At 42.2% G+C, this 25,578-nt stretch overlaps 1 protein-coding gene across 25 annotated transcripts in view; it reads right to left on the reverse strand.

The window, feature by feature from the left end:
- Positions 1-25,578, reverse strand: part of adgrb2 (adhesion G protein-coupled receptor B2) — a 285,233-nt gene that overhangs the window by 131,347 nt on the left and 128,308 nt on the right. For 21 of the 25 annotated variants that reach the window (XM_078175972.1, XM_078175966.1, XM_078175965.1 and 18 more), the window contains exons 3-4: positions 10,366-10,449; positions 7,172-7,360 (exon numbers count right to left, since the gene is read on the reverse strand). In XM_078175972.1, coding sequence (XP_078032098.1) covers positions 7,172-7,360; positions 10,366-10,449 — 273 coding nt within the window. The remainder of the gene's footprint in view (positions 1-7,171; positions 7,361-10,365; positions 10,450-25,578) is intronic. The other 4 variants (XM_078175978.1, XM_078175975.1, XM_078175962.1 and 1 more) reach the window with 1 other exon arrangement.

A 25,578-nucleotide genomic window follows, 5' to 3' on the forward strand; every position in this document is an offset into this window, starting at 1 on the left:
AATTGATTATCTGTATCACCTTAATTTAGGAGCTTTACCCGTGAAAAAACGAGGAGGAAAAAAATGTCCATTTTCACTTCATTGGCTTTCTGTCCAAGCTACTTTTCTTTGATGTTCCCTAACTCGTGCAGACACACACACACACACACACACACACACACACATGCACAGAGATGTGCCCAAAGACATATCCACCCACACTCACACTCATAACACACCCATACTTCTTAGTCCTAACTTGTGCACAAACACAAAATAAATGGTAGAAAAGCAGAATAGAAAATTCTGGCAAACCAGAATTAAGTATGCAGACTGCACTCTCCCCACCTCAGGATACTGGAGGAAACTATGAAAGCCTGTGCGTGTTCACTTATGCCTATGTGCCTTGTATATTTGTGATTACGAGCAAATGCGTATGAAACAGAATAGAGGATGTTGGTTAAAAAACATTTCATTTGCAGATTTTTTTGGATAAATCAGAAAGTTGGCACAACTCGCCGTCATGCTCTGAACAGCAGGGTTGAAAGGCACAGCTCATGCTTGCATGCATGAACTGCATCTGCGTATGTATGCTCAATTTTCTCTAAAAACTCAAAGTGGAGTTGTTTAATTTTAGAGTGTTTGATTTTAGAGCCTGTTGGCAACATTTGTCTTGTCTTTTTAGTATTTGAGGTACAAAATTGTGACATTAGTTACTGGATTGAAAGTTCAATTTACTGCAGTCCTGATTTGTGTGTGTGTGTGCTTGTTTTTCTGCCTCTGTGTTATATATGTTTGCTTATGACTCCCCATTGGACCAGAAGGAAGACAAGGCTTGAATCCAGCAGCAAAGAGATCAACAAATCAAACAAGCATGTAGATCTCAATGCCAAATTAAGCCAAAGTAAAAAAAGAAAATTGTTTTGAAAAGTCAACCACATCAAGATCATTAAACTCTTTTATGTCTCTTTGCTTCCACCCCCGTGTTCCCAGTCCCACTTGAATTTGGTGTGATCCCATTCAGGCAATCCCAGGAGTGCCCCTACACCCCTCCAGAACCACGTCAGGAAACATCAGAGGAGTGGGGAAAAAAATGAAATAATAAATGGAACATAACGCAGCAACCAATATCCCATCAAAGGAGCAGCTGAGGATATTAATATCGACACTGAATGGAAAATGAGGCACTTAGACATACAAATCGCGTTGGCAGATTTGCATAAAAACAAGATTAGCATATGCACCAACAGGGAAGGAAGATGTTCCTCTTGCTTCTCTTTTCTTTTTTTCTTTTTGAGGAGGGGGGGAATGCGCCAGGAAACACTGGCTGACTCCTAACTCAAATGTGAAAGCATGTGTGCATGAAATGTACACAGCGGCTTATACCTTGTGGAAAACTCACACAGATAAAAAGAACACACTGAATTGCACTTCAAGTATAATGACACTCATAAATATCACTTAAATAACAATTGACAAACCCGAACACACACTCAAACCTTATGCCTGCAAACACACAAACAATGAAAACTACACGCTGACATCAGAAACACACTTGTACATCTTGTGCATGCGGATACAAAGAACCCTTAAATGTACATACAAACACATTCATTAATGTGTGAGTCCACAGAATTACTCAGAATGTCATCACACAAGGTTTAGTGTAAAGGGGGATTTATACTCGTGTGGCAGACCCTACGCACGTCGCCTCCTCTGTTGAGAGCATTTAGACTTGTGCGGTGGTGTGTCTGTGTCACTCTGCAGTTACACCTCTGTGCTGTAAAGTTTAGCTGATTCAAAACACACATTCAACATGGCTTAATGGAGTCCATTTCAAACACAAGTACACAAATCGGCTCCATTACAACTCACAAGGTTCACCAGCAAAACAACTGCCTTATACTAAACACGGTTTCCAAACACATATAACATGCTAACGTTATTAGCACAAGCCTATGGCATTTTACATTGTATAAATTAGCCTAGCAACGAGCAGAGATTTCCTCTGCTCATATGAAGCCAGGATGAATCACACACAAGACTTAAAACGCTATTTTTGTGGAGGCTTTATTGTCTTCACAATTAATTGTTTCTTATCTGTGAAATGAAAGTAAATAAAAGCTTCATTTCCACTGAGGGAAATGGATTCATCTTACAATAACAGAAAGGAGGTCTGCGTCGCCGCAACGTTACATTTCTGGGGAGGTGCACGTCAGGCTACAGAGGGTAGGGTACAGTGCACAACCTACACCTTAAGTTGAATGCAGTGGCGCCCCCAAGATGGCCATTGACCCCCCCTCGTAGAAGGGCAACATTACTGTCTTTAAGAAGCTGTGGCTTTTTCAGCCAGCACAAAAGTAGTTTGATCTTGTAAAACTTAACTTCATATTCAAGCTGTACATTTGTCTTTCTAAGGAAAAGGACAATCAGCCTATTTGATGAACAAAGAATTGCATGACATGTAAGATACATAACATTAAAACAGGATCATTGTGAAGCTTAAAATATTAAATATGCTGATATTAGTCTCTGCACATCAGACAATTTGTAATAGTAACTGTAAAATAAGAAACCAAGGGCCGAATTCACAAAGAATGAACTGCGGCCGCTGATAGCACCTTGAATTGCACTTCATTTGCACCCGCAGTTTGGTCCGTCTTAACGTCCTATTCACAAAGGATATTGCGCTAATGATATACCAGCGCAAACACGCCCACAAAGTTTGGCAGCTGAGTGCAGTTTGCCCCTGATTTGCCCCTGATTGCAATAAACCACACACACACAGTGGCAGACTTTGTTTGGCAAAGTACTGAATACTGTATTCCTTCATAGTGATGTCTGCTGGTGAGTCAGTCTAACAGTGTCGGATGGGTTGAGGCTGTGGATTTGGCCAAGTTTGACCACTTTATCACTATTCCCTCTCACTTGTAGCTGTTTTTTCGTTATCTTTTGAATTTAATATGAATTATGGAACCATTTTTGTTCACGTTTGTTTCCCCTGTTTCGTAAAATAAATTATTGAAAGTTGCTTTTGAAGTGCGTGACAGAAGTGCGTTTTGAGAACGACCGCAGACTGTCACCTGTTCAACGCATCGGTATCTTTGGATGCCATTAAAGTAATAATGATTATAATAATAATGTCAAAATATTATTTACAGACTGATTTAACAGACGATCACTGCTGCCACGATCACTGGAAAGTCTGGGCGAGAGGCTTCCACAGAGGAGCACCCAGTTTGCACCAGCTTTCTAAAGACGTTATTTACTTCACTCAAACTGCGTGTGGCTATTAGCGCTGGTGTTAGTGAATTAGACGTTGTTTATCAATGAGGCTCATTTGCATAGAAATGGGCAATTTTTCCGCCAAATATATACATATTACCTCATTTCAATACATGCAAATAACACCGGAGCACCGAGACGCAATCTGCTTGGCAGCACAGTTAGTGGAGCATTTCACCCTCGTGCGTGCTTTGTGAATTAGACTGTATCTGTTTGCTCCATTTTTTACCGGTTTAGCGGCCGCAAAAGCCACGCAATCCTTTTGTGAATTCGGCCCCAAGTATTTCAGTGTGCGATTCTTACTCCATATTGACAAAGGTTTCAACTGGCCTATATACTTCAACAGCATAATCGAATTCATGAAGTTCAGTTATGGCTTTTGGTCTTGGTGTGTGGTGTTTTCAGAGGCTCCATCTGGCCAAACCTATGAAGAATTTCTGTGGGCGCCACTTTGAATGTATATACATTTTTTCCTCCCTGATGTTTCCACATCATGTGCTTAGCAAAGCAGAATAAGCCTATTCAACCCTATGGATGCTGCCTCCTATAAAAGTTCATCCAATAACTCTTGGACAAGACAGGCCTTGTCCAATGATGGGGCTCTATAAACCTAGTGACTAAAGCTCCATGTCTACACCCCATGCTGTGACACTGACATTTAGACAGTAGTGGCCCCACTTTTGCTTTGACTTATATATCCCCAGAGAAGTTATGGGCCCTGACTTTTCATTTAATAGTCTGTCCTCAAACGCATCACTGTCATTATTAGAGCAGCTGTGTATGGAGGACATTGGTGCCATTTTCCTGTGATGCACTCTCTTAGGTATCACTGGGATCAGAGAGGTTAGCCTAGAGACTACCCCACTGTCTGCCAAGCAGAATAGAGGCCCATGCTTTCTTCCTCTCTGGCAGTCAAGGGACAATGCAGGCTTTTTTTGATCTTTGGACAGGCCCACGGTCAGTCCCACATTGCTGCCATAGTCACGAAGCCAGGACATCAGCACTCACTCTCTTTGTCATATTGTAGTGCAGGAAGCTGCTGGTGGAGTAGACTGTCTGCTATCATATCTGGCTCAGACCTGATTCCCTTGATTCTACTGAGTAGCCAGCAGGATTGATATTCCAAATAGTCTCTCTTGTTACAGGGGAGCTCCAAAAAGATCCATTGTGTCCTTTCTGTCTGAATTGCGATCAAGCTGAACATGTCGACTGTTGCTAGATTTGGCTTTGACCATGTTGGTAAGAACACGAGTGATGAGGTTGTCAATCTACCTAGCAAAGCTCAATTCATTAAGTGACAGGAAGGTTTTGCCTGATTTAAACTCTGACAGGTTCACAGCAGGAAAGATATCAAAGGCAGGATTGTCCATAATTTTCATAGTGTATGTCCACAGGGATATTCCTTTCTCCTGTCCAGCTACAACACCGTGTAAGTGGACAGGCAACACACTATGAACCTTTTAAATACTTCGACCATTTTCATTTTGCTGAAGACTATAATGTCAGAGCCTTGATCTTGAAAGAATACTGCATCAATTTAGCCATAGCAATGTCAATTTAGCATGCTATGGACTGACAATGGACCAAAAAAAAAAAAACGAGCCAGGGATATTATCTTTTTTATTCCATCTATTCTTCATCTTCTTCAAAACCTACACCATAATATCTGCAACCGTTTCGTTTGAGATTTGGGTGTATTATACTTGTAGTGGATACTGTAGTTTTGAGTTGCTAGAGGTTTCACTACCCCTGTATATATATATATATATATATATATATATATATATATATATATATATGTATTCTCTGCTTTTGTCTATCTAGAAATCAAGACCCTGATTTCTCAGTAGCCTGATTTGCCCCAGTACCCCAACACCTGACACAGACCTTGTTGATCTGGGCGGAGTCTGAGCCGGTATGACTGTTGTTGTTTATGCGGTCTAGCAGCATTCAGAACCTTGCCTAAGGGTTCAGACTGGAAATGTGTAACCTGCCCTGGCTAGTCTTCGAAATTCGGTCTCCTGCAAGTCAGTGACCTTGACCACTGAGCTATCCAGCTACTGAGCACTCCGGGCTGCGACCCCCAAACTGGGAGAGTGGCTCCAGTAGATTCAAGGTACAACATCTGAGGTCTCTATCCAGAAGAGTGCAGTCCTAGGAACAGCAGAACTTCGCAGAACCCGCAAACTCCCAGGCCTCTGGTAGAGGACCCAAGCTTGAGGAAGACACACAGAGACACTGAAACTTGGAGTTTTCTGCATGAACCAAAATCATTTGAGTAATTTAAACACACTTTCATGTGTAAAGTTGGTGGAGTTCCCCTTTAAAAGGTTTTGACTAAGAAGCCTCCTCACACTCCCACACTTCCTCAAGTATGGTAATAAAGCTGAAAAACAACTTTGCTACCTTAGCTGGTCGACAGGCTAAAGACTGCTAATATAGCAGGAGGGGCTAGGGTGTTGGCTACACCACTTCATCATTCATCAACTGTGGTTTTACCAAAGAATACTGAATTTTTGTCATCCTCTGGTTGGGGAGTGAGCACAAGTAGTGGATTAGGGGAGGGACGGAAGCCAGGCGGGAGGGAGTCGGTGCTTTACAGAATTTCACTTCAATTGCAATCAGGGCAATCAATCAAACCAGAGCAGGACAGGCAGTACTTCACAATTTCCTCTTGTAAAGACCTACACCGGCAATCAAACCAGAGCACAGCGCGCAATATTCAGGATGAGCAGTACACAAGTTCCCTCAGTGAACTGATCGGGCTTGATTGTGTTGTGTGTTGCTGGGGGAAAAAATGGATGAGGTGCTCTTCATTCTGCTCCTGCCTTTTTGTAGCAAGCAGATAGGGTTGAATACACTCACCCTGATTGGCAGAGCATGTATGCATATGAAAATTGTATTTGATTGGTTAAATATATCTTGGAGCTGCCATTGCATCTAAAATGAAAAGCTATAATTCCTCTGAAATCACAGCAAAAGCTGCAGCAGTTCTAGTTATCGTTTTGCATGTTTTCTATGCTTATCACTGTAAAACACAGGTTTCATTACAATTTCCTTCATTGTATATCTTAGTCTTCATTGTAAATTAAAGTATCATTAGAAGATTGTCTGCTAATTATGCTCTGTTCGATGACTGTTTTCATTTTCATTACAACACTGTCTGCACAGACATATGAAAACACTGATATAGATAGTAGATACAGACAAGACAAGGGAAATGAGAACAATGCTGAGAGGAAAGTGAAAACAGAGCTAAAGATAGAGAATCCAGGAAGTATGAACTTCTGAGCTGTGGCAAGTCTAATAGACTTGCTGACATCGAGCTTAGGTGTCACATCAGTCTCCTCCTCTCGCTGCTGGTCAGTAGTGTGAATTGAAATGACAAAGTGACATTCTCATTTTGTAGGTTTCTTTTCTGCTCCACCATGGTTAGATTATGTTTCAGCTGAGCAGATCCCACATGATGTGTGTGACTGTGTGATTGTGTGTGTGTGTGCATACCGCCTACCTTCTTCAAAAGTGACAGAGTTTCACACTGTCATTATTTTCTTTGGTTTCACAGCTTTCTTAACACATTGTGAACAGATAAGTAAATGCTGCATGGATGAGTGAGGTGCGAGGCAGAGAGCTTATGGTTGAAAGCTGCATTTCGTCAAAGCACATTTACAGAACAAATCACAAAAGCCAGGCCTGCAACGCAAACTGCAAACAAGGTATTTGGTCATCATTTCTGCAGCACTGCTAAACCTTGGACATGTATGTTCTCGACCTTTTAATCCATACTTGTGGTCACAAGAGCCTGAGGCATATCCCAGCATGCATCCAAGAAACTGCACAGATAAAGATTCACCTCTCATCGTTTTTTCTGTGACGAAACAGTACTAACGCGACTCAGTAAACATACCTGAGCCTATGATCCCAGGTTCGCCTGGACAGGAAGCGGTGTTATTGCACATGCGTGTTTCCCGCAGGGCTCCGCTGCACAGAGTCCCATAGGGAGAGGAAACACACGATCTCGTCCTCACTTGCCAGCCCTGCCCACATGTGAGAGAACACACACTCCACTGTGACCACTCCTCTGCCGCAGGGTCACCTGAAAAGCAAGACAGAGATGGACAGAGAGAGGGTAATTCTCAGTGACTCCAGTTTCATGATGCTTATGTTTTTATAAGGCAGAAAAACGCGAAAGGTCAAGAGGAAGGCTGGTATTAGTTGGAGTGACCACAGCTTTTTGGATTGGAGCAAATAAACTGTAAGCTTTAAAACATCCTCATAAACAATGGGTGATGTGACGCAACACGTTTCTCTTCATGCTCAGGTCCATGTGGCTTTTGTATCGTAATCATAAAGATACTCTGTTGATGCAGCTGCAATAAATAACCTGTATTGATGTATCATAGGAGTCATACAGTAAAAGCCACAACAAAGACGCCAGAGTTACAGGGAACCGTTAGTGGATATGATGGTAATTGATCGGTACATTTTCACTTCCAATTTCCCCACAACCGAACGCATTAACACATGTTTGCTTTATTGATTCCTCCCTCTGCTCTTTATTTACTGAAATAAAATGAAAATTCCCTCAGATGACTGTGACAATATTACTACAATAAAAACACAAAACACAATAACTAAATCGTAATCCATACAATTGTCAGGAGAAAAGCCTGGGAGTATCCGACAGATGATGATAGGGCTTTGTGGTTACAATAACCAAAGAGACTTTCTGTAGATATAGGGACACTCTTTTTTTCTCCCCCATGGGCAGAAGGTAAGAGAGCCCAAGATCATCATTTGCAGGATATAAGAGAGCTTGTCCTATATTGTTCTATGGTGGAGTTTAATGGTGTGTCATTATGACATGGCAAGGCTTGTGATGCTATATCAATATCTAAGCCCCTTAAAGGGCCAGTGTGAAAAATGGGTTGAAAACAGTGACATCAGTGGTCAAATTCTAGATTGCAGGGCTCACTCGCTCACCCCTCCCGTCGGGTAAATGACTGTGGCCTCTTAGGGACAAAAAGCCTTGCGCAGACATGAGTTTTTCAGGAGTAGGTCTATCTAGCGACGAGGTAAATGTTTATTTAGAAATCTAAACCATGTTACGATATTGTAATGAATCCCTCACAAGCAGGAGACCAGAGGAGCGTTCGGGAAAAAGTCCCGTTTATTTGAGCACTCCAGAAACTCCGGTAACACTCCACTCCGTCCCAAACTCTGACTCTTCTAGCATAACAGACACACTTCATACACACATACTCGTTTACAATACCTAGCGGGGACCCCCTCCCCTCTTTGCTCCGCCAATCTCCAGCCCGCACACTGACTGACAGCATAGCCTGTAAACAGAGCTCAGCTGTTTATTTAGCCTAGCAATATCTCCGGACTATAGTAGCTGCAATGGACGACTTTGAAAGCGATTTTGAAGAGTTTCTTGTAGCAGACACAGATCCAGAGCCATATCTGTTTGAGCCGGAGCATACAGATGAGGAACTTGAATGCTGAGCGGGCGAGAATAGAGGCTGAATTCTCCGCTCCCATTTGGCTGCACAGAATGGGATTCGGTGCTACCATTGTTGGGAGATATATCACCAGGAGGAAAAGTGCCGCAGAGAGTGCATCACAAGGAGTGAAGCTGCGTCTTCTTTTCCTCGCAGATGACGGTTTGGGTTCATTCTCTCCTGTTGCGTGGTAAGTGTGGTCCATTCACAAACTTTATAACTAAAAAAACTTTTCACTACTCTCTATCGACGAACTACTAACACTCTCTGCTGTTTCTTCCTCCTTCTTCCTTCCTTCCGCTGTCTTCGTTGGTTTATTTATACACACGAAACGCGTTCTCTGGCTGGCTGGATTGTCCGCTCGGTCTGCCGTACATACCTGGCGGCGCAAGATGGTGACCTCTGTAAAGCAAGGCCCTTGCTATATATGTATATATATATATATATATATATATATATATATATATATATATATATATATATATATATATAAGCATAATTATAAGGCTAAGAAAACCAAAACGAATTTTATTTTATAGCGATTATACACTTATATAAACATATTAATGGGTAGAATATTCAGATTCAGATTCAGATTTGACAATAAACCATGCCAAATATTACACACACTGGCCCTTTAATGTGAATAAACCTTTATTGAATATTCATAAGGATGATGATCATGTTAGGAATTCAGCAATATCAAAGCTCACAGGTAATGGTAACACACATGATCTCAACACTTAAAGGGCTTAAAGACGACAAAGGATGCCTACAGATGTTAATACAGTGGCATAGATTGGGTGTTCACTCATCGTTTCGGGTGATTTTGAGTTTTCTAGGCAGCTGTAGAGAGAGTCCCATTGTTTCCCTCGGAGTTATGCCCTTGAAAGTGAAAAACCAAGTGTTAAGTCATCTCGCTTCTCTCTTTCTAAATTGTTTATGAGCACCGTGTCCTTTGATGGAGGCGTCATCACATGGCAAAGAAGGAAATCAAATTAATTGCATGTCCGTTAATCGCATTACATCTTCATTAACATGCCGTGAGTCAGGGCTTACGCTCATCACACATGCCGGGAGGAATGGAAGAAAGGGGAGAAGCGAGGAGGGAGGGTGGGCAGAGGAGAAAGGACAAGACAGAGCCAGGGGTTTCCCTCGCGGTAGGGACTCCCTCCTCCACACAGAGGTGGCTGTGAATACATGCCAGTGTGTATGTGCACAAATTAGTATATGACCTATTCTTGTGTGGCTTAAGCAGCCAACATGTAATGTCATGTATGTGTAAGGCAGATTCCTCTGCATATATGTGACATCTTTTATATGTTTAATGTATCATGTAATGAATAATTCTATTTTTCCATCCCAATCCTATTATTTATGCAAGACTTGAAAGTCAAACACGCTCATAAGTTCACACATTCATATATTCTCACATGTGGATGAATGAACTATCGTAGCTGCCCTGGAGTACAGCCATGCTCCGGGAGGTGAATGTATAATAATTATTTATAACTCTTTATTTTTAGTTACACGTACAGCCTGTAAAGGTCAAGTTAGCTACTTCTGTTCCAGGCTGTGAACACATCAAACTACTCACCAGTTTGTGCCTGAAACACACCTGGCTGGTCGGCTGATCGAGGTCTCTGGGTCTTTACCTTCAGATCATCATCGTCATATGGATCTGAAACAGACAAATGACAGAGATTTCACTTTGATTTCTCATTTTTCCCCCTTCAATATGTGCAATCCAGTGAGAGGCTGACTGTGTAAGATTATAAAAACTGGCGTGCAGACGCCTAGTTTTGTTTACTCTGTGCTTTTGTGCCATGACATACAGAAAGTTGGTTTTAAAACTGGACTATTAAGTGCACACCAGCATCCATATCCACTTTGTACATTCAGAGGATTCAAAAAAAGTACATCTTTTAGTACATCCAAAACACGACTCTGGCAAAATAAAACTACAAACGCCTACATTTCCTTGGCTTGCTCCTTGTAGCAGAATATTTAAAGAACACACTGATACATTTCAGCACACATCGTGCAGATACAGATAACAGAATGTCAAGTCTGCAGTATAATCTCAGAAAATAAGGAGGAAGTCTATTCTGACTGTCTCATTAGCTTAGAGGCAAAACGCGAAATGTCAATAAAAATATACATATTGAAATGCAATGGGAAGTAAGTAAGCAAAGTAAGCAGCCTATAAAAAAGTTTTGGCTGGGTTATGAAACATAAATAAAACATGCAGCTGTGCTGGAGAAAAGCGTGGAACTTGTATACGTCCTATCAGTGATAAGAATTTGAGGAAACAGAACGATTGCCTGGAGAGAAAGTATGGAGAAAGTGAAATCATGCAACATATCTATGTCGCTTTTATCTCAATTGGTACAAACATACGGAGGCATGAGCGCAGTCTGTTCTGATCTGTGCAAATGGATTTGTAGGCTTAGTTTCAGCAACACAAGACTTAATCAACTCCCTCGGCAGGGGAAACAATCTTTGATTTGGCAGATCTTTTTTCACTTGGGTACTTCTTGCCCCATGGGATTTTTTGCGGTGGTTGCATCTCTGCCAAGAAACTGAGACATACGGCGTATCCAAGGTGCATTATCCACATGGAATGGGATTGTGTGTTTGTATTAGATTACAGACTGCAAAAGTGATTGGCACTGAAATTTCCTCGCATTCACTTCTGTCAAGTAGTGGACCTGAGGAGGAACGCAAACATGTGCACGCACAGCACATCCTCCCCTGCGTCCCAGTGAACACATACACACAACAAAAGCATAGGAGTTGTGCTGAGTTTCTGTCATGATTGCTCAAACGCCCATTTGGCCTTTTATAGGGGAAGAAAAGCTACATTTTGTTTTTTTAACCCTCCAGCTCGCACTTTCATTCACAGCACCGCCTAACTCTGCCATTCCCTTGTTACAAGCGTTGTTCTCAGCAGCAATGCTTATACTTAAAGGCCAAAGAAAAATATTTTACCACAGGAACAATGTAATAATTTTTGTTTGTGTGCTATCTAGATAACATCTGCAGCTGGCTACAGCCCTGGGTAAACAACATTCCTGTTGTGTGCATGTGTGTGGGTTGCTAGCTTCACTTTGTTTCGAGATGAACTGAAATTAGCAAATGGTGCAACAGCACTCTGAAAGTATTTTGTAAGTCAATAAAGCGAGCTCAATTTTGCCTCATTGCCTTAAAAAAAATACAATATTGTTGCATTTAAAATGAATATTAAATTGAGAGTAGAGATGCACATGCCAACAGCTCTGGGATTTACAAGTTTTTATTAAGCATACTCAGGTCAGTGCACAGCACAAACGCCCACTTGCTTGGCTGTAGATTTTATAGTAATATCTTACAGCAGGAACATTAAACCTTGTGCCAGGATACATTGCTCCTACATATTTGTAGCTTGCATTTCCACAGTCCCTGGGCTGATGCTACACTCATCTTTACTATCATCTCCACCATGATAACACTACTCATCCTCTGAGCCCATCAACATTCACACGGCAGAAAATGTTAGAAACAAAACTTGTGTTTGGCTTATGCAAAAAATGAACTTTTTACCTGCCTCGCTGCTTTTCCTCTAATCTTTTCCCTCTAATTGACCTAACTGGTAGGTTAAGACTATTGTTGATTGCTAAACTCTCCCCCAAACAGCAATTATCAAATCACTGCTTAGCAACTGTAACTAGGCACAGAGGGCATGTCGGGCTTTGAAATGTCTCCACATGCTGAAGCTGTGTGCATGGGGCTATAGTGAGAGCGGAACTTGGCATCTCAAATGTTTGGAGGGTGTTGTTGCTTCAGTCTGCACATAAGCAGCAGATTATGGCATGCCCAGCGAACTGGGTTAACCCATAGTAGGACATGAAGCTTTCATATTCTAGCATTATCACCTACAGTATGTATCCACCATACCGAACGCTAGCTTGCCACAGTGGAAACTGTCAACATTTTAGCCAACAAATGGTTCCATGGTTGTGGACTCAGGTAAGAAGCATTTGTTAATGTCTGTGTAGAAATGAAGACCAGCTGCTTAAAGTGGTACATTTGGCTACTACCTTTGTGAAATACATATCTATATATATAGATATAGTCTGTCTGGTGCCAACATTTTCCTAAGCCCTGTCCTTTCTTAATTACTGTTGCTATGCCCATCTAGCTGGTGCCATCCCATTGTTCCTCATTAGTCCAAAATATGTCCCATTAGACTAAAATCCCATAGCTGTGACAGCCTGTTATCCAATAAACAGGTTCTCCAGAAATACACACTCCCTGCTGTCCGTCAACCTGATGGCCAGAAAAAAACGTTTGCAATATCGGCCTATGTTTCTTTAACCCATGGATACATGGTTACATCAACAACACTGTGGTGAATGTGTGGTTAGGTCTAAGCACTAAAACCACAAAAGTCACTGGGAAAGCAGGGACAAGTCTGTGACAAACCCCCGAGTTTGGTGGCTCACACCACTGGGAAACACCAGGAAGGGTCCGTAAAACTCCCAGGATCAGTGGCTCAAATGCCTCTGGGTAACTAACTGCAGGATGTGTGTATTTTCAGAGCAATGGGCATTTATTTTTGGTATAACGGGCTGTCAGAGAAATGGGTTTCTAGTCCTATGGGACATTTTTTGGACTAATGAGGAACAATGGGATGGCACCAGCTAGATGAGCGCAGCAACAGTAATTAAGAAAGGACAGGGCCTAGGAAAATGTCAATTCCAAATTCTCCTCATCCTTGGGAAATTCCTCCTGCTGTTAATGTCTGCTAACAGGTGCCATAAAGCTCGCAATACAGCCCATGTTCTTAGCAAAACATGTGCTACTAATACCACCCTGCTGATCCACTGAGGTGAGTTTGGTAAGTCTAAGGTCTGACTGCCTCCTGAAAGGATTTGTGACTCACGTCAGTGGGAAATCAGTGACACACAAGATACCATAAACTTCTACAAGATAATACAAAGTTTCTGAATTCCACTTTTAAACATTTCAGAAAATGTATTGATTTATTTTGAAGAGCGACAGAGGTAGTGCCGGTCCCGATCTGGGAGTTTCTGAGTCATTTTCTGGCAGAATCGGGCACAAATTAAGCCCTGTGTGTGGGTGTATATTCTGCACTCCTGTGCTTCTGAGACACAGAGGTCAGCGAAGCAGGATAGAGGAGTAATGTCTCACATAAAATGACCAGTGAGAACTACTTTTCTCTCTATCTCTTTATTTCTCTCTCTTCCTCTGTCTCTGTTTGTCCCTCTCGCTCTCTCTGCTAGGTCTGCAGGACAGACGATTGTGATGGACACCGTTGCGGAGTCTGGCTCAATCGAAACTAAAGATCAATATGAGTAAACCCCGTGAGAGTACTGACCTTTACAAACCCCACTATATTGTTTAATGTTCTGCACCACACTTTAATGGACACATCATCGCACACTTCATCAAACCTTTTTGCCCTCTCTCATCCCTACTTTTTTCCACCCATTTCTGACATTCCTTCATCTCCAGGGGAATCTATTTTCCATCTATAGCTGGCAGTATCACTTCCAATCGTGAGCAGGGTCGATAATCCTGTGATTGGTTGGGAGCAGAGGTGGAGATTTGATATTTTACTCGTAGCGGTGCAGATGCTTTTGTGTCATCTGACAGATGCGTCAGTGAAGTGAAAAGTGTTTTAGAATCTTGCCCTGACAAATGAAGAGATCCCCTGTGCTATCGTTGGAGCACAGTGCATGAAAAATATAAAATGATGGGTCATCATCAATATATTAAGTAGACTGAGAATCTACAAAAGTCAGGGTCTACTTGAAGCAACTTCTCTGAACTTGCCTTTTCTTAGTTTAACACTTGATGTTGAAAGAACAGAAATAAAACTAGAGTGCAAAACCCTGCTTTTGACAACCTATTCCAGCTGTCTCTTCTGCTCTAGTGGAATAAGATAAGGTAAGTAATCATGTGATTGGCCAGGTGCAAGGCTTGAACGTTGATACTTTACATATGAGTATACAATAATGAGTTAGTAACTACTGACTTTCATAGCACGAGGCCTATTCAGTGCTAAAAGCACAGCTAATTGTTTTGTTGATGGCCACTGCCTGTATACTGTTCACTAAAAAATATCAGTGAAGCCGCTCATGAAAGTGCACATGAAGTGATAATCTGTGACATTTTCTTTTTTAAAAAGTGTCTTATCCTGTTCCCTGGTGCCAAATGACATTAAACAAGCACAAGTTACTGACTGATCAAATGAAAAATGTCAGTAAAAAGCCATAACAATGCTGGTCCCACTGTTCAACTGGCTCAGTGTTTCCCACAGAGAGACGGGGACAAAAGCTGTCTTTGATCATGAAGCCCAATGTTACTGCATAATTCTCTGGTTCATCAGAAACGTGTATGAACTACATTGCAGACTGATGTCTCGACTAACAGTGTGACAAGATGGCTGACTCACATACTATAAACAGGTCAACTTTGGGCTGAATAAATATCGGCAGGTCTGTGTAATATACGTGTGGTCTATGAAATGTCGCCACCATCACTGCAGTGCATTAATATAAAACTATGATCATGTGGTCACATCTCTCGCTACGTCCAGGTGTTGTCTCACTCCCTCTTCCTCTCCTTGCAGTTCTGGTACTCATAGAACTTAAGTTACATTCAGTAACTACTGTTACTAACCACATACTGCAGTGGAAATACTGGGCGTATTGCAACTTCATCATATTGGATTGTGCTGTTTATCACAACTTGTGTAATATCAGCTCGCTTAAATTTCACACACAGCTGTTCATTCTTTGGAGCTGCGTCAGGCTGAGTTCCTCTTTGCCGCATAAATGTGTGGTACAGCAGTCTTTAGTGTTGATAAGCTACTACTTGTGATGTGTACCGAATCAGATAGAGTGGTGAGTGAGGCTACAGATTGGTGACAACAGACAGAAAGGTCGATACATCAGAGCCAACATAGCACATTTTTCGATTGAAGTATTTTATCTGCTATCAGATTTTAAATAATAGAAAATCAATATGTGGGGGGGGGGGGGGGGGAATGTCTGCAGGCCACCACAAATAATACAATGTATGGGAAAAAACATGGTTAATTTTGGGTAAGTGCAGCGCTGCAACAGCAAAACAGTCCCCAAAATGAGTTTGCTGGTTATTTGAGGAAACCACTTGATTTGTTTGCTTCATTGGAACCCAACTGCTACGAACAAAGCAATGGTTCTCCAACAGTTCTCATCCAAGTTTTTGCTCAAGGCCATTTCCTCTCTCTCCTCCAAACAAACAAACAGTTGATAAAGAAGCATGTAGAAGGACAGAGTGAGTCCTATTCACAGCCCACTGAGCGCTATCGCTCAGCAGGCAGAGGCTTTTGTCAGCCTCCTCAACTCAATGCAAAGAGCGGTGGGGCGCCGGCAATGAACACACACAAGTGTGAGGACATGAACGCAGCATTTTGAACATCTAAATACATACATTAGCAGTGTCACCAAAGCTCAAATATACCTTGATGTGGCACAGACAAACACTGAGACACACACACATACACACACCTACACAATGGGAAGTAAATATGGCTGATAAATAAACGTCATGCAGTAAAGCGGTTTTGAGCTCGTACAAAGCAGCAGGCTGGGGAAGGGGATTGGGGCAGAGCCAGTTAGAGCCACAGGCTCCTTTGTCAGACTGAGCCGGGATTTAAGCCTGCTGGGAAGCCTGTATGTGTGTGTGTGTGTGTGTGTGTGTGTGTGTGTGTGTGTGTGTGTGTATGTATGTGTGTGTGGCAGGAGAGCGCATATGGTAATATGGTAAACAGCTGTGTTAAGTGCACGGCATGCTCAAAAACAGTGGCACGTAAATGTTCAGCGTTGACTACTGTCAGCTCTTTCAGTGCAGTATATATGATTGAATGCACACTCCTCTAAACACACGCACAATCTCACACACACGCACACTCACAAACACACACACACAGAGCTATTTCTCAGCCGTATATCAAATCTGAGCTTATAGCTCTCTGGCGCTGTCCATTTACTCCGGGGTCCATCTGGGAGAGCCCAAACTGATAGAAGCGCACCATAATGGACTTTTTATAAGCTACTGGACAGACAGACCCACTCCATCTCTCTCTCTTGCACTCCTCTCTCACCTCTTTCTCACTCAGCAGCAGATATGAAGAGAGAAGTTGAATCAGGTTGGTGCAGGACAGCGTTCGCCTGACTATCAGGGCCTCAAGGTCATTTGTGCGCCTTCAAAATGGATTCAAAATCTAGTTTTCTCAGCCCCACAGGCTGACTGGTTTGTTTCACACCTACACACACACATACATAGCCACATATATACACACAGATCAACACAAGCCCTGGTATACTACCAAACTGCCAAACTGACTTTGTTTCATTTCACTTTCATTCTCAATCCCAAATTGCCCTTTTTCCCCGTTTTTCTTTCTCTTATTAGATATTTTTCAAATCTTCCAACTCCCACACCGCACAGTCATTCGGTCTATCGCTCTGCCCTCCGCCCCCTCACCCTCTGTCTTCCACTTCAGCCTTTCTTTCCCTCGCTTCCATAACAAGATGAGAATTTCAATGGATTTACAGTCCAGCGGACTCCAAGCAAAACTACACACTACAATCAAAGAGCAATCAATGCAGGGATGGCCAGAACAATTCATTCAGAGCATGGCAAGCAAGATTGCTGCGCTGCATCGGCCTGATCAATTACAGACAATTACACCCATGGTTTAGCATGTTTGTGCAGGAACCTCTGTATAGTGTGTTTGCTATAAGCCAGTGTAGCAGTGTTTACAACACAGCCAGAAGCACGTTAAATGAATCGATGTGTGATTAGCTTGAGGCCCTGGTGAACTTGTTGCAAAGTCAGTGCTGATGCACTTAATATCTCTACCTTAGTCTGACACACATTGTTCAAAGATACCACAGTTTCCTGGGTGACAACCTTGTGACTTCATCTAAACATCTTACTGTCTGTCATTCTGGCTGGGAAATGTCTTTAGCATTTAATTACACAATGAAACTTGAGCAGATAAAAGCAGCACCAATCCCAATCAATAAAATCAAGAGTCAACAGACATGCTATTGTCTTTGTGAGGCTGTACTTAGGCACAATGGGGCTTTGAGCTAAATGCTAACATGCTAACATGATCACACTGACAATGCTGACATACTGACTTTAAGCAAGAACAATGTTTACCATGTTCAACATCTTAGTTCAGTATGTTAGCATGCCAGCATTTGTTAATCAGCACCAAACATAAGTACAGCTAAGGCTGATGGAGATGTCGATTCCAATCTCAATTTTCAGGTGTTTGGTCATAATTTGGGCTGGACGGAAAAGGGATCACAGAAGTGATTATAATTCAACATGAGGAATCAATAATGTCCATATCAAATTACACAACAATCCATTCAATTATTGGCAAGACATTTAATTCAAAATCACAACTGTGAACCTCATGGTGGTTCTAGAGGAAAGGCAAGGGATTGATTAAAGAAAATAAATAAAAAAATGTAAAATAATGTGAAATACAGGACACCTTTCCTTTTAGTCCAGCAACTCCATTAACTCGGTGAGCTTTAGCACTGTGTTTTAAAGTGCTATCCATTTATAGGTGGTGGAATTTTAGTGTTGTGTGATGTAAATGTCTTGCTTTTTATTTTATTTTCTATTGGCCCTGCTGACAGACAGCCAGATGATTGCATTAACAAATGGAAACACAGTCTACTGTAGTGCCCACTACCTACCCTTCGGTCTCTTAGCTAACTTTAGCACTGGTTGCTCTACACTGTGCACCACCTGGCCGGGTTGGGTGGGAGCTGGCCAGCGGCAGTGCTTGTTTGGGCGATAACCCCTGGTAACACCTACCTGCCACCACCATGTTTGCTACAGAAACATGGTACAACTCTTTGGACACAAAACCATCTTCCCATCTTTAGACTCAGGGAAACAGAGATCTGTGTGGGTACATGAGACCCTAAAAAAGAGGGTGGATCATGGGGAGTACCACCAGTTGGTCCTGGAGCTTCTCCTCGATGAGGGCTGTTTCCAGGCATATTTTAGGATGACTCGGGGGCAGTTTGACAACCTGCTGTCTATCGTCTGGCCGTATAGCTCTGGGTATCCAGCAACCACTACCACCAGTTTCTCCTCCATTGTTTACCAACTGTAAACTTGTTGTCATGACCACCACAGAAGGCCCGCCTCTCAAATCATCCAATTGGACAATGGGAAAAAAGATGACAAAAAAAGAGATGACCTGGGGTGTTGTTCTGCTTTGAGTTTAAGTTTTTTCAGCTGGAGTTCAGATTGCAAAAATGCCAGGTGCCTAGAGTGCAGAAATGCGAGGTGCGTTGCAACGCAAAAACGCTGGCAAAAAGCTTCATTCTCATTAAAAACAATTACAAAAAGATGCCTCTAGCTGCTAAAACGCTTTCTGTGTGATCAGAGCCTTAACCTATAGACCAACATACATAACAGGTCAAAAATATTCTTAGCAGTTATCCAATCAACTGTTAATAGTCGACATCCGTAGTCAGGGGATCACCAAAGTCCTAGGGATACATCCTTTAGACATCATTATAACCGCTCCACATTAAATGGGAATTGTACGAAATTCTGGGAAATCTATCCTATAATTGTTTAGACATTTCACTCTGGACCAAAGTGGTGGACTGGCCAACAGACCAAACAACTGATGTACCAACTGACATTGCCATCCCTAGAGACATGCTGCGAGCATGGCTAAAAACAAGCAAATATATCAAAGGTTCAGAGGTGGTGTTTTTCACTGTAATTTCCATTTTTAGAGGGAGTATAAAAATAGTGATGATATTTAACTTGCTTCTTTGTGAGTTATCAGTGGTTTCTGAAATGTTCATTCAGCCCAAGGTTGGAATTTTATCACCCAAAGAGAAACTTCTAGTCTTTAACACAAATTTAAGACAAAGGAGCTAAGATGAACTCCGACAGTACAGCCTACACTCTTTGTCACATGTCATCGCCCTCTCCCTGCTTTCATCTTGTTCCTGCCTTTCTCCTCCTGATACAGATCTATCACCTTATGATATCTACTAAACCCAACTTGGCATTTTACTGTGAGACTCTTTGCATGACAACAGTGATATGTATGCACATGACACAGCCACATGTACAGATCGATTACTGCTCACATTTGCCTCTGCAGTGGTATGCTGTTGCCATAGCAACACCGTCATGCTGACGCTGTAAAGGAACGGAAGGGGATGCAGGTGGGGGGGCTTGCAGAGGGCCGGAGGGAGGGAGGTGGATTATAAATCAGTGTCCACACTTGGTCGCCGGCCCTGCGTCTCATGGAGAGGTGAACAGAGTCGGCAGACGGTTGCACCCGACTGTGTTGAAGGGCAGTTGCTGTGCTGCTGCTATGATTCTAGCTTTACTTTCTTTTTCTTCCTCCCCTTCTTTTGTCTTTGCTCATTTGTTCTGTGGCTTTCATTGTTTCTTTTTAGCTTTGTTCATTTGTGTTATTCTTGTTTTGCAAATATTTCTTAATCATTTTTTGCTGAAGTCTTAATTCTTCTATTTGTTTTTTTAAGATTATGTTTCTTTTATTTGTATTGTTTTGTCTTTCTTTGCCTTACAACAGTTCTAATGTTGATTAAAGCATTGTATGGATATATACCTACAACGGAAAATTAGCCACATCTGCCTACACGCTAAATGCATTCGTGCAAATGTTCTTCCATAAACACACACACACATACACACACAAACTGTATTTGCACGGGCACTTAGCTAGCAGGCCAAAGCAATCCAGAGCAGCCCAGAGCGCACTCTGGCAGGTGTTTTTCCATAAAGCACAAGAGAGTGTCACGAGAAGAGTGTGGTAGCCAGACTTTGGTTCTCCACTTGGTAGAGGGGGCAGAAGAAATGATACTCGGGCGCTGACTCTCGCCCTCAACCTCTCTCCTGAGTACACAAACACTCACACACCACTTATCTCTACACTGTCAACTACCTTTCATCAGAGGGGGTCAACGCAGCAGGACGGGGGGGGGGGGGAGGGGCAATCTTTGGGGCTGTGCACGCTCATTGAACATGGCCATGCAGGATTTGTGCACCCGCACACATACACTCATTCACAGACATGCTTAGTTTGGCTTAGCAGAAGCGAGGTATTGCTCCAGTCCTTCCCTGCTTTCAACTGTTTTATTTTTCTTTAAGGTGGGATGAAAGGATGAACCCATGTGAGGTTAAAAAAAAAAAAAAAAAAAGATAAGCAAGGGAGAAATAGAGGTGAAACCCCGAATATGAGAAAAGAAAACAAAAAAGCTCATTGAGATTGTGGCTCAGCCAGACGCTGATAACCCTCCCTTGAATCATCAAAATAAGATGGTGTCCTAGATTTCTACACGGTTATCCTCTCCTTTCAGCTGGAAACTGGGAGATTGAGTTGTGAGTTGAAAACTGGAAACACATTTATTGTCACGGTATCATTAACATTGCTGTGTTTTCTGAATGGATGTCCTCTTCGTGTATGCTTTTCTGTATTGTACGTGAATATTATGCTTTCCGATGCAGCTGCTAATGCGCTCTGTGTGCACTGTTACCTCTTTTTATTTTGAATTATTTAGTTACACTATGTTCCCTTTTTTCCAGATGATTTTGTGCTAATTTTTAGTTAGCAGCTGTTTACTTGAGCACAATTGGCTTCCATAATGTAACTACGAGAGTGTGTTATTTCACATAATTTCTATAATTTACTAGGCAAGGCTATGCCTTTGGAATAGCATGTTCTGCAAACCAATATGCATCGATGCGCTCTGTGTGCCCATTCATTCACACTAATACACAACCATGACTTGACGTAGAAAGCATATGCTCGCTTGTACAGGCATGCTCATATCCACCCACTCCTGCCTGTAGAGAGTGGCCTCAATGGCTTCTGCAGAAGAATCAAAGAGGTTGGTATATTGGAGCAGGGAGCTTAAGTAATGATCAGTTCAGCCCTTCAGACTGGCAGAAAGAATCTACAAAGGCAACACAAATATCCATGTAAAAAACACTCAGTGCCACATTGAAAGCTTGCACAGTGTTTGCTCTGCATCTATGAGAAATTTTATGGCATCCTTTTGCAAACATGAAGCCTAGTATGAGTTGAAGTCGTGCTTACATTAGCCGATTGGCGTCAGATGCTTCTTTCATCCGTCACAACCACTGGCTCATTCAGCTGCTTGGCTACCAGCTGATGAGTAACATCCAATCATATTCATGCTGATGTGCAATGAGGCCTTTATAACCTGATATTTCGAACTACTGCTGCAGCTTCCTCCACCATTATTAAGAGGGGATTTATTCTTCGTCATTGGTGCTCACATTCCCCAGAGTTTTTCTACTCCCTCAAAGAGCAGAGCAAAGATTGTCAAGTCTCACTGCAAACATCTGCTATAAATGGTCAATTCCTTGACGTAAGTGTCTCTCTCCTTTGGTCTGACAGCTGTCTCTGTTCAGGGGATCAGTATTTGGAAGTCCTTATCCGAGGGACTTAAATGGATCACAACTTGGATCATTTTGAATTCCCACTGAAAGCACTTTTCAAAATGTCTGGAAAAGTTAAATCCATATCACTTGAGGGGTTCTGATTGAGGATATGGTATTGTACTTCTGAAGACCTTCTTCAGTTCTGTTGTCTTAGAGGAGTGATCAGGCATGTAGTCATGGGTGATCAAGTGCCTTTCATTGGGATTTATCTGATAAATCTAGGCCTAAATGTCTCTCTGATATCAGAATATTTTACGTTGCTCTAATTCAGAAAACAGTTTTCTTGTTTGGGGAACCTCTGGTGCATTATCATCTGTGATATGCTTGCTGGGTAAGGTCGAAGTTATACTGTGATCTGAAGCATTAATCACAGAGGTCCTCATTCACAATAACTCATTTTCTGGCAGAGAGAATTAATATCTGACTTTAACAAATGTGACTCTGCCAACTTTTGTCCCAGGTGTGATAGAAAGAGGAATTTCACAACATGGCTGTACCTGCAGAGGATCGCATTCTGTAAAACTGCAATCGTAACTTTGAGCCCATATAAGCTTTACGGGTGGTAAAAGAAAGAAGGTGGGATGGCTCGAAATGTAGAGATAACCCTGACACAACAACCAGAGGGAAGAAACACAGAGAAAGACAGGAGAGAGAGACATGGACACAATAATGCTTGATAGATTCTGCAGACAGACAGATCAAGGGATACATATTGACCCTCAAAACTCTTTTGATACTGACCAAAATATGTTTGTGTCATGCCAAAGGATGTTAGGTGCACTTGCCTGTTTGGTCTGATTCTGGTGTGAAAGCTGTCGATCAAACTCTGGTGCAGACGAAAGAACCTTTTCTGGTGTGAGTCTTCCAAGAGGACTTGTGCAGTTTGTTTGTGGTGTGCAAGGAAAAAAGCCCAACCACAGGGTTTTTATGGAAGTCAAGACAAGACAATCAGAACTCATTTGCCACTTTATCAGGTACACCTACCTCAAACTAACACAGTGTCCTGCTATAAATCCTACCTTCATGTAATGTTCAGTTTTGTTGAAACTGTTCCAGAGAGGTGTTGATTTAAATTCATGAACATTTTGGATGATGTCCAGAGGATGTCATCTGTGGTGCTGTTGTTTCTTTTATTTAGGCAAATGTCAACCCTCTGGGCTTGTGGACTGAGCCCTCGCAGACTTAAATCATATGTACTATGACCACTTCACCATCACCACGTAAAGTCTGTCATGGCAGAGACTACAAGCCGCTGATAGACAGCCCTTGAGGCTGTTTTACTCATTGCCATGGATACATTCAAGTGACAATTACAAACATTGTAACTGCTGTCATATTCTGTCTGCAAATCTGCCCCCTGTAGATAATAAGATCTAAATCTCGTGTATAGGGTTGTTTTGTGAGTGAACAAAATACATCTATGTATAACATACAGACTGCAGACATTCAGATGCAGAGATGTTTGTAAATAATGGCCAAGCTATGACTGAATAAATCGGGTAGGCGTATTAGTTACATCAGAAGATCTCTTGTTGTTTTTCTGCCACTTTTCTAGTGTATACATTTGGCATTACCCTGTGCAATACTTTTTGTTGTTGAATATTATTTCTGGCCTACACAATTCAAGTATTGTTTTAATAGGCTACAGCAACTTTTACATATACATAAGTTTTGTTTTAGTCAGCTATTGACATTAAAACTACCACGTCATGTCCGTATTACAATGAATTGTGTGCAATCAAATCAGTGAAGTCTGCTGAAGACTGCACCCTGAACAGACTCTCTGTAAGCCTGCAGAAAGTCCGCTTGAGACCCCTTGTGGACTGGATGAATTGTGGATTTGGACAGCCCTCAGCACTCCCAGACTTCCTGGGAATGCGCCCGCAAAGTCCGCAAGTCTGCAAGTACGGTGAAGTCCGGACACTTGGAACCTCACTGATATCCAGTGAGGCTGGTCTAACAACCTCCTCCAACAACATCCTCCAAATTGTTCATATATTGTATGAGCACCTCTTTAAAACAGGGATTTATGGCAGTATTAGAGACACTGATGAAAGGGACAAGCCAAAAGACACTAGTCTGACATTAAAGTTTGTCTTTACTCTACAAGGGATGCTGGAGTTTTGACCCCTTCAGACTTTCCCCTTCTTCTTGCAACTTCAAAGTAGGTGAAGCTATGCCAATAATCCCTATTCTGCTTCTACAGTAATGTTGTATCAGACTAGATTAGTTGTAGATCGCAGTACCTAATAAACTGGAAACTGAGACATGTGCTTCACCATGTGAGAGTAGGGATTTCCCTTGATAGTGAGAATAACCAGCCTGTTCTCATTTCCAGGGCATCAGATACGGCAGATTGGTCAGTGGCCATCGGTGTCTGATTCTGACGCACAAAGCACCCATTAGTGTCTGTTTGAGATGCTCCAGACTTTCAAGTATCTCCAATGTAAACCCAATCACAAGACTTGCACCCAGGAGACCAATGTTTGGATCTCGTGTGAAACATGTAAACATCACGTGATATACTCGTAAACATATTCATAATCATTTATCCATTTTCTCATCCTCTCTTTATCCGTCTCTTTGTCTCTCAATGTGTAAGACAGATTGCAGAGAGAAGAGTATGGCCTTGACCTACAGTAAAATACTCCTCCACAGTGTGCAGTAGTCCACACGCCTCAAACACACAGAGACACACACACTCATATATATGGCCAGTAAGAACAATCTTCCTCTTTACAGGGCTCAAGGACTGCCAGGGCCTCATCACTTCTCGAGATAAGGCCTCTCTGCTTGTTCCTTCCGTCTCCAGCCCGGCTACAAAATGGTTCAGGCAATTTAATCCAAGGAGAGAAAAGGTGTTGTGCAGAATGAGCGCCTGGATAAATAGCTGAGAGCAGTCGGGTCACAAGGCTAATCGAGGGAGCAGTGCAGTTATGCAGCATGAAGGGAGCTCCATGCTAAAGAGTTAATTTCAGCCATGGGGGTCAGTGGGGCTAACCAGAGCCGTGCATTTTTCCCAGGGAGAAATGCTGTGTAATAGGTAGCTGCTACCAGCTTGCTGTGGGAATTTTAACACCTCTAATTTTAAGACCACCATCCTTAGTTAAATGATCCTGCCGTGAATCATCAAAATAAGACTCTGTCCTAGATTTCTGTATGGTTACTGGAGCTGAAGCAAAGTCTGTGTGGGTGTGCGCGTGTACACATGTGCATGCTTATCCGTGTGAAAAACATCACTCGGCAAAACATGACATGAAACATC

This window comes from Epinephelus lanceolatus, chromosome 16, assembly GCF_041903045.1.
Source record: "Epinephelus lanceolatus isolate andai-2023 chromosome 16, ASM4190304v1, whole genome shotgun sequence".
In the NCBI taxonomy this organism is placed as follows: domain Eukaryota; kingdom Metazoa; phylum Chordata; class Actinopteri; order Perciformes; family Serranidae; genus Epinephelus; species Epinephelus lanceolatus.